The following is an 11,165-nucleotide window of genomic DNA, read 5'->3' on the forward strand; positions in this document are numbered from 1 at the left end:
TTTATATCAATTTTTTATTTTCCTTTGAAATAAGCCATTATACTATTAGCTGTAGGAAAAGCTGATGTTTTAAAACTGCTCCAGAGGGTATATAATCAAAAATTGGTCAGTTTTAATTTCAAATAAAATGAAAGAAAATAACAAAAAGAAATCATAGATTTATATTTAATTTTCATCATCAAGTAAGTAAACTAATGTTCACTCAATTGTTAACTCTAAAAAAAGCATTTAAAATTTGATATATAAATATATATTTAATTCTGAATCATCTATAAAACTGTCTTTTTTTTTTAAATAACTCAACAAAAACTTAAGATTGATAAATTTATTAGAAATTTAACCTGCTAAGTATCTAATAATCTTTTTCTTTCATGTCATAAAAAAAAGTGTCTCCAAATAAAAATGAAAAATATTTCAGGATAACATAACAATAATACTAAAAATCTTAAAAATAATTCCATAAACATATATGAATAAGAAAATAATTTGTATTATTTTTCCTTTGCAGGTAAATTTATATTAATAAAATCTGTATGTATATATAAATATTTAATAATGCATAAATTCTGCATTTTAATAAATTTTAAAATAATGCATAAATTCTGTCTTTGATAAATTATTGATAAAAGGCAAAAAAAAAATACAGGTAATGAACTTTTATAATTTTGAATTGGTATATAACATATTTTATGAATCAATGTGATAATTAATTTCTTTAATTTTTACAAATGAATTCCACATTTTTTTCCTCCAATACAAAAGACTTGACCCAATGTATGAATATCTCTTGACTTCTTATTTTATGGAGATATATAAGTTGTAATTTAAATGATGAATTTCAGTAATAACAAAAAAATTCATTAATTTTACAAAATAAAGGGAATTTTAAAAAGAAATGTTATCACAATTTTTCTAAGAAATTACTTCAAATTAAGTTGGTTGAGTTTCTTTATCTTTCTCAATAGGGGGAATACCATGAAATTCATAAAACAATACAAGTGTTGTTTCGGGCTTGGAAACTGTATGCTGTATAGGTTTTTTCAATCTATGTCCTTCTTGATGTTTTTCAAGATGATCTTTCCTGTAAAATTCTTTTTTACAGATTTCACAGCCAAATGGCCTATAATTTGTATGCATGTCTTTATAATGCCTTGTAAGATTTGATTTAATACTAAAGCTTTTATCACAGATTTCACATGCGTATGGTTTATCACCGGTATGAACTCGTTTGTGCATTATCAGGCCTGCTCTCCCTTTAAAACTTTTATCACAAAAGTCACATGAATATGGCTTTACAGCAAGATGATTCTTCATGTGAGATCTGAGGGCAGAATTATTAGTGAAACTAGCATTGCATTGCTCACAAACATATGGTTTTTCACCTGTATGATTCCTTCCATGAATTTTAAGGCTGCTCATTGAAGCAAATGCTTTACTACACAACTGACAAACATAAGGCTTTTCTCCACTATGATGTCTTAAATGGGCATCTAAAATAACTTTTTTATTGAAGCATTTGTCACACAAATCACATTTAAAGGGCCTTAAGTCGACATGGGTTTTACAATGATCCAAAAGGGTCTGTTTATGATTAAATTTTTTATTGCATAACTTGCAGGTAAATTTTTCAATCTGATGGCTTTCTTGGTGTTTCTTTAGATTAGCCTTATTTGAAAAACGCTTTTTACAATAATCACATTCTACAAGTTTCTTGTCCTCATAATTTAAATGTGTCCGATAATGTCTTTTTAAAACACTTTTTCGCTGAAAACTTTTGTTACAGGTTTCACAAGTATGCATTAACATTGCCGTATGTGTCTTAGCATGTTGCATAAAACTTTCTTCACTATTGAACTCTTTCCTACATACCTTGCAAATGAAATGGTTAAACTCGGTATGAATTTTTTCATGAGATTCAAGTTCAGTTTTCAAAGAAAAACATTTTTTACACACTTCACATGCAAATGGATCAAAATCAGAACAATTGGGGCCTTCGGAAATATCAAGTTCTGGTGATGTTTGATTGATTAATTCTGTTTGAAGTGCTTCCATGATTATTACGGTCTCGTATCTTTCTTTTCAAAGATACGGTTGAATTCAACTGGATTTTATTTAGAACTTACTTTCTTTCCATGGAAAAGAAAATATAAATTCTAAACTTTTCGGGAAAACATAGTTCTCGAGATAAAGAGATCGCTTAATTTCAAGCAATGGTGTTTTTGGTAAAGTAAAAAACTTAAATAGCTGAAAGAAAAATCTTTCTATCGCTAATGAAATACCTGCGAACTCGAACAGCGGCAGGATATTTTAATACTACAGGCAAAAAGCCTTTTGGTTGGTCCATCTATATCACGTGACTTGGATAACTAGCTATAGACAAATGAAATTACTTCCTTTTATCTTGCCATTGAAGAAGTATTTGTGATTATGCTTACACACTGGCATAATGCTATGATGTGTCGATTCCGTTCACTTTTCGATTCGTTCCAGCATAAGTATTCACAGATCCGGATCCGAGGCCTTAATATGGAATTATTTCTGAATACGTGTTGCGATCAAAACGTGGATGTTTTAGCTTGAACTTTCAATCAAGGTATAATTCAAAGATGATGAAAATTTAATAGCATCGATTATTGATAAGATAGTTGATGTCCTGGTCTAGGGGTAACGCGTCTTCTCCGTGATCTCGACGTCCCGGTTTGGTTTCCAGTCCTGGTTCGGGCGTGGTTGTTTTTTTCCCTGTGTTCTATCTGTGAGGTGTGTAAAAGAGCCCCTCCCCCCTTCCCCGTAAAAAGGGATTGTGCAAGCGAGTGTGTAAGTGTCATCTTCATATGAGCTAGAAGTCAGACTTCTGCTCTCGGGTGTTCAGAGACTCTTACCCTCAGAAGCTACTTCACAAATTCGGCTTAAAATCGTTGACTTCGTCAGCGGTTTATCTAAGTACCATAAGTAACAACAACATTGATAAGATATCTGTGACGATATAGTCAATTTTCCAGAAATCAATTAACTGTACATATATTGTAAATTTCCTGATGAAATTTAAATAATGGAGTTATTTTAGGGAAGATATTTCTAAATCTTTTCTTGTAAATATTAGTAGGTTATTGTTTGTAAGAATTACAAATAGATTTTCTTCTAGAATGTATTTAAATATTTAATTGCTAAAAATAACAAATATTGTCCTATAGCATTTATTGTACATCGTTACAGAATTTGTGAATCATCCCTAGAAAAGAAACGTAGGGATTGTTTGATTCCTTCCACATCTTGGAAGACAGTGTCCAGAGATGTATCAGATTTCTCAGATTTGATCCCGCGTTTGCAATTTAATTAGATTTTGCTTATAATATAAACGTGTCATAGGATAGGCTTTTGTTTACAATTTTACAAAAACTGCCGAGCGAAGCTCCGTTTTCAAGTATTTATATGCTGATATATCAAAATTTCTCAGGATGAAGATAATTTCATATCAATTATAAATAAAAACTAACTATTTAATTAATTTCTACGAAACATTAATATTTTGAATACGCATCAAAATATTTGTGACCAAAATGTAAAAAAAAAAAAAAAAAAAAAAAAAAAAAAAAAAAAAACGTGACCATACACCGTAAAAAAAATTAGATGTTTCCCTTTAGGCGTTTTAGTTTTATTTATATTTATATAGATTTACTCACCCATATTTGGCGAAATTAATCCAGTGCTCGATTAGCCTCCTGCTTAGATGCCTAATTTGATGGCTATTTGAAAAGACCTACAAAAACAAAATCCACTTCATCAAAATGTGTCAGTCCCATCCATCTAACCTCTAGGCTCCTGGATGGTCTATATTCACCTGAATCTATTCATATCGGATTGTAAGATAATCTTAGCATAATAAGACGTTGGCCATAAGATTACAAAATCACCAACAGCATCAGCACTTCCTATGAGTTGTTTCCGATGCAATTTCGTCCACAAAACTGCCTTCTCACAAATATGCGTCAACTAATTTATCTTGGTCCACATACCAAGGAAAAAATTACTTTATGAGTGTTACAGCAACTTTTCTGTCGATTACTGGATCTTTCTTTCCAAAGAAGATAACAATGGCGGGTTATCTGTAGTTATCTGCAGCGTACAAAATAAATAAAGTTAAATCTTTAGTCATACAATTTGTTATAAATAGGGTATGAAGATAGCACTCCATGTTGTGCAGAAAAATTGATATAAATATTGAAGAAACAAATATGAAGGTTTCATATTCTATTTTATGATGAAGGAGATTTGTTTGTATTCATTAGCCAGTGCCGGATTTAGACTTATGAGGCCTTAAACTATTTAAGACATGGGTTCCTTTATATGTCCATTTAAGAAGCCCATTTAATTTATTATAAACAATGTTTTGTAGGCCCCCCTCGAGGAAGACTCTAAGCTATAGCTTCTGTAGCTTATACGCAAATCCGGCAGTAATGCCAACGCTAGGCATTTGCGCTTAGTCTCAATTTCTGTTTTAACACCAAAATAAAGAGAAAAAAAACAAGATAGAAAATATTATTAAAAATAATATTATTGGTGCTATGAATTTTACTTTTACAACGGCACAGATGATTATTACCTTTGCAGCCGTACTTGAAGCCTGAACAACTGAATGAAACCATATACTTTCAATTTGGATCGTTGTCAGTCTTGATAAGTAATTATTTTATGTAGGCATTAAGTATCAGCATAAGCATTATAATCATGTTGAATGTGAATTAGCTAGGAAGATGTAAAGAATTTGAAATAGCATTTTGCGAATTGGATCTAACATATTGGGTAATTACACATTTTAATTTTTTCTAATATTTTAAAAGACTCTAAAAATAGCAAAAAAGAAAGTAACTGACAGAAGGGTATACTGTGAAATTGAAAACAGTGATTACGAAACTGAATTTGACTATTTGAACACTAATTTTATTATAGAAATGGGTATCGGTTATTTTGAAAATATTTATGCTAGAGATTTTAATAGCGGTGTAGTTTCATTATATCGCAGAGTGAATGCAGTTAAAAATTTCCAGCAATAATGAGATAAAAGAAATTGCATCAAAAATCTATAAACCTGCATGTATCTATGTATAAACATAATGACAGTAAAGAGTTAACTCTAAATATACGTAAATATGAAATTATTTGACACTCCTTTCATTTGTTTCGACGTAGAATACTATTTGAAAAAAGGAATACAGTATAAAAAAATAAACATTATAAATGATATCAATTCTATTAATTTGATTCTTAACATTATTAATAAAAAAAACCTTTGCGAAAAGCGATAGATGGAAAAGAGATAGATAAAAATATAAAATTAAATCAAAAAATGCAGGAGGACAAAAAGGTCCAGAACATATGAACTAGAAAAAAAAATTCGAATAAAAATAATAAATATAACATTTTTACCATTTCATTGAAATTTTATTTAAAAAAATCTGGACAAAGTAAAAATCTAGAGAAAAAAAACGTGGAGGGCAGAAAACAATAGAAGAAATTACAAACTATTATGAATAACATAATATAACAAAACAAAAAAACTTTATTTGTATAAAAATTAAAATACATTATAAATGTTATTAAAAAAAATTCACTTAACAGCAATTCGATATGTGACTCATTTGTTGTAAGTTTTGTTTGTCTTATTCTTTAAAAAAATTCTTTTCTTTTTTAATACATTAATAAAATTCTTTTTATCAAAATTTTTTATTTATTATTTTAAATTTTATTAGCAATAACGGATATTTTTTGAATTTAAATTGGCAACTGGTATTCAAAATTTTCCTTATTTAAAATAGATAACGACTGTTTAATGTTACCTTTAATTCTACGAAGTATTGCGCTTTTCTCTTCTATAACCTAATGAGTTGTAATAATTAGTAATTAGTATGTAATTAGTATGTAATAATGAGTAATAATTAGTTGAAATGAAAGTTGATTAAATAAAAGCTTCTTCATTGCTTCTCAGTGTTCTATCAGAAATTTGATTTACAATAATGCGCGGGAAAGTCTGGGTTTTGCTTAACTCAATAATAAAAATCAAATGACCCTAAAATTTTATTTTATGAGTAATGGTCAAATTTTCGATGACCTCATCCTTTACACGAATAAAAATTAAAACTTACAGTTGTTATAAGGATACAGCAAATGTTTTTTTTAATTAAAGTTTTTTTAGTACTGAATTTTATAAATTTAATTCAAAATATATCACAACTTAAAGAAACTTCGTGCAGAAATATTACTTCAGTTGCTTAAACATCGTCTTTTATGACTCTCTATCTTGAATGAAATTGGAGAGTTACTTAGAGTTGAGTTCAAAGTAAATTCAATTCATTCAAATGAAAATTTTGTATCACAAACTGACTAGATGAAATTGAATGACCGGACCACTGAGATAGCAATGCTGGCAGGAATGATGGTTGAATCCTTAAGGCCATCACCGGTCGCGGTACAACTCTTCCTTTGGGAAGAACGATGGAAGATAGTCAACAACCTCCTCTTTTGTACCCATCAGATCGGCGAGAACCAACCACCATACTGGAAGCTTTTCATCTTCATTTTCCAGATGAAAATTTTGTACGAAATGCATTTTATTTGTATATAAAATATAATAGCAAGGACTTAGTTTTTATTTACCATTGAATATATATACTACTAGCCGCCTTTGACGACCAGCCGGTTCGCCAATCTTAATGTTCGTTAAAATTTTAATAATTAAATATTTTATGCAATTCCTACTTTAATAGCTTCTTCATCAAAATATTTTAAAACTTCAAATTTTGAGAGTCATGTAATTCACTCATAATATTATAAGCGCCTGCAGTCATAAAGTAATATGTATCTCTCTAATTTTCTGTTAGCTCCCGTAGAATTTATACTTTAAATTAAAGTGGAAAGGATTAATCTGCAATTAATATAATAATATTTTTTACTGAAACAAAGTATTTTTTTGTAATATGATTACTGAAAACAGTCACTGAGCGTTTAAACTTTATGGGCACTAAAGAATATCTTTCCTATTTTATGTAATATTTCAAGAATTTGTCAACAAAATATTCTCAGATTCATCATGACCAGAACGATTAATTAACAATGTTTAATTTTAAATGCATCAAACACTAAGAAAATAAAACGAATCGTTTAAAATAATCGGTTGAAAACAGGTTAAAAAAACTACTTAAAAAACGATGTACTTAAAACTATAAGCGTATACAAAAAATATATAGCTAACATAAATACAATTTAATTACAAAAACATGCAACTAACCTAAAAAATAATTTAAATCATCCGGTGATAATGGTTGTCATGTCAACAATTAGAACACAATGGGCATGCGTGAATTTTCAACGCCAGTTACGGCAACGCAAATGCGTGAGTTTTTCTACGTTAGTTGGGGTAACGCTATGCAGATTAGAAGTTTTTAATTTCCTTTATTCTGTTTTATTTTAATTCAAAAATACTTCAGAATGAATCTGAAAGATCGATTCATTAACAATGTTTAATTTTAAATGCATCAAACATTAAGAAAATAAATAGAATCTTTTGAAATAATCAGCCGAAAAATCTTAAGTCTAGCCTCATGACTGTTGGGGAAAAAAACTGAAGCCGTACTCATTTGGCGGTGGGGAAAATGAAAAGATTTTTTTGGCGGAAAAATTAGTTTTTAATTAATAATTAAAATTCTAATTAAAAATTCAAAAAAAAAGGGACCCCAGGTGCACATTCCCGACCTCCAAGGTATTCATGTACCAAATTTGGTAGCTGTATATCAAACGGTCTGGTCTGTAGAGCGCCAACACACACACACACGCACACACACATATTGAACTTTATATATTAGTATAGATATAGATAAGGAACGAAAGTTATACTTTTCTGCACTTTCTTTTATTATGTAGTTCCTTAAGTGTAAAAATTATTATTATTATTTGATAATTCAATAATTTATTTTCTATACTGTGTCCACCAGCATCGGCAGATTGAATTCATCAAAATGCATTACTTTAATCTTATTTCATCTGAAATTCTTAAATTCAAAGAACCAAAATCATTTTCAAATAAAAAGCCATTCTTTAATTTGTGGACATTTATCAACATCCTAAAAATAGTTATATATATATAATTTCATCCAGAGTTAATTCTAATTTATCTTCTACACTTTCCCAGGTCCGTAAACTGCATTTTAGAGAGGAAGACATTATAAGAAATATGGAATATTTTCATGAAGAAAGTGACTGTATTCTGATAATGTATTTTTATGTAGTTTATTGTAAAATATAGTTAATTAGTGATGTTGTGTGCTTCTTGTAATATAACATGTGTGTTTGCTTTGTCCTTTCTGTTTATAAATTTCTAACTTACTTTGCATAAAATAATTTTATTGACGCAGTTGAAGTTTATTCAAAAATTGAGAAAGCCTTACTTGCTTTTATCATGTAAAAATCTTCTTAAATAAATTAATTTAAATTGTTTCATTCATGATTTTTTCTATATAGTTAATAAAAAATTGTAATAATTGCATTCCAAAATATCTTTTAATTAGTTTTGCATCTTGTCAGAGCTTGCATACTTTATATAAAAATGTTTTTTAATAAAATGGTTTAAATTGTTTTATTCATGACTATTTAAGATTTATGAGAGAAATTATATAGATATTGCACTCCAGAATATCTTTCGATTCTAATTTTTCTTCTGGTGAGAGCTTGTATACTTCATGTAAAAATGTTTGTAAATAAAATGGTTTAAACTTTCCTATTCATGATAATTTCTTTTAAGATTTATGAAAGAAGTTATATCATGACAAGTATGCAAATATGATTTATCAAAGCTATATAGATATTGCATTCCAGAATATCTTTTGATTTTGAGTTTTTCTTCTTGTGAGAGCTTACATATATCATGCAAAAATGTTTTTAAATAAAATTGTTAAATTATCTTATGCATGCTCATATTTTTTAAAAAAGGGAGAAAAATAATATATATGTAATGATATTTTAATTCTAATTTCAATTAAATTAATTTCCAAGATTTTATCTTAATTTAGCTCATAGTAGCTTCATTCTAAAAATATTCTCGTATTTCATTATCCAATTCCACTTCCGGTTTAATTAATTCCTTTGTAAAAATAATGCGCCATCAGTACTACGTATCAAATGAAAGTGATACTTCCGTTGCCCTTCTCAAGGTCAACACATGAATTGAATTGGGGCGTGACCGGAAATCCCATCTCATATAAGACTAGTGATCATTTGTTCGCCCTTCTTTAAGACCATGGCATCCAAGTAACGCAATGCTACATTGACCCAACTTCTCGCCATTACAGGAGATAGCTTCTGTTGGAAGCGGGCTCTCCTTAACCTCCTCCATCATTCGCCCTTCCTTTTTACTTCTGCTTTTGTGCCGCGCTGCGTCTGCTTGTAAATAAATTGCTTTTCCGAGATGGATATTAAAGAGAGAATAAAATGAAATTAAAAATATAACGTCTCGGCTATGTCTTCAAATCTGCCTTCTGCTTCAATCAAAATAATGTTACATATATTAATTTTCCAGAATATTCTTAAATTAGAGTCTTATCGCTACTTTCAAATGATGCATTTTATAGATATTTCATAATATAATTGCTAGAATAAAATTTTAAAAATATGATTTGAATTTTAAGAAATACTATAAAGATAAAAATGCTTTATATTTAATTGAACCAGTATTTTATAACAGCCAAACGATGTGTTTACTATAGAGAAAGTATGAAATACATCGCTTTCCCCGTTGGCTGTTGAGATAGGCAGACTGCTTTGGATGACTCATTTCAGCCATCTGGAGGCTTTATATTTTAGGAGGTGTTTGTCTTTCGCTCACTTTTCTCACTTTTTTTTTTAACCTTATTTTATCGATTTGTACTGTTTGTTCAATATTCTGAGACGACAACTTTTCGACGATTCTATATCATTAAGTGGAGAGACACGGAAGGATCAGCTCATTTCCGGAATTCTCCGTCATTCTTTGACCTTGATTTTCGCACTAATAGATACTTTTTTGTTCAATTTTTTCCCCACGTGCTTGCGAAAATATGTTATCATTTCTGTCCATATTATTCTAATTCAGTCTGCGAGTAACCCGAGTCTATTTTATTGTTAAATGTAAACATCCTTTCCTTTCATCTTTCCTTTCATCTTTCCTCTCACCCCTATTTTGACGAATTAAATCCATCCTAAAGCATGTGCTAAAGAGCGTGGGATATTAGAATCCGTTCATAAAATATACAATAAAACGTCGCCGGAATTACGAACTTATTAGTACAAAATGTTTTGAGAGTGAGTATTTGTAAAAAATAAATATAGATAAATTCAGTTAATTTTAGTATATAAATTTTAGGGCAATATAATTAAAGTATATAAAAGTTAAAATTAATTTTAATTATTAAAATTTAATTTAATTAATCGTTTTAAATTATTAAAATATTGTTAAATTGATTTTAAATTACGTTTCATTTCATTTATTGCATTATTTTATTTTTAATACTTTTATTGTATTATTATTTTTTAATCAATTTATTTTATTATAAAAATTATGATGTAATAAATTAAATATTTATTGCATAATGAATTAAAATTTTTCAAAAATTTAAATTTGACTAATTATTATTACAATCTAATAATTCTTATAAATTAATTATTATTTAGCAATTATTTCTTAATTTTTTAATTGAAATTATTATTTATAAAATTAATAATATTTATTAACTAAATAAATTATGGAAATAATTCAATTGATTAAGCTTAATTAAAATAAAAAAGTTGATTAAAATTTTTTAAAAAATCAATTTTTAATTTAATTTAATTTTTTTTAATGAATTATGTTATAAAATGTATCTATTTAAAAAATTACGGACAAGAATTGTTTTAAGTTGTCCGCAAAAGGTTGCAATACTGCTATTTATTACAGTATTCTTATATTTTGCACCAATTAGTTTTATGATGGTTATTTCCTCACGATGATATGAAATTGCAGAAATGCATTCATCAGCTTATATGCCACTCCGTGTAAATATAACAAACAAATATAAAATTAATGTCATTTTCTTATTTACGTTTTTAACAAAATCCTATGCAACAACTAGCATTTCTGATAAATTTAGTTAAAAAAACTTTCC

General features: G+C 28.2%; 1 protein-coding gene across 1 annotated transcript; it reads right to left on the reverse strand.

Annotated features, from left to right (window-relative positions):
* Positions 1 to 612: 612 nt before the first annotated feature.
* Positions 613 to 2,521, reverse strand: LOC129988520 (zinc finger protein OZF-like). The gene has a single exon (XM_056096766.1). The coding sequence runs from the start codon at positions 2,050 to 2,052 to the stop codon at positions 931 to 933; it is 1,122 nt and encodes a 373-aa protein (XP_055952741.1). The 5' UTR covers positions 2,053 to 2,521; the 3' UTR covers positions 613 to 930.
* Positions 2,522 to 11,165: the final 8,644 nt, after the last annotated feature.

The sequence above is a fragment of the Argiope bruennichi genome, chromosome 10 (genome assembly GCF_947563725.1).
Source record: "Argiope bruennichi chromosome 10, qqArgBrue1.1, whole genome shotgun sequence".
NCBI lineage: Eukaryota > Metazoa > Arthropoda > Arachnida > Araneae > Araneidae > Argiope > Argiope bruennichi.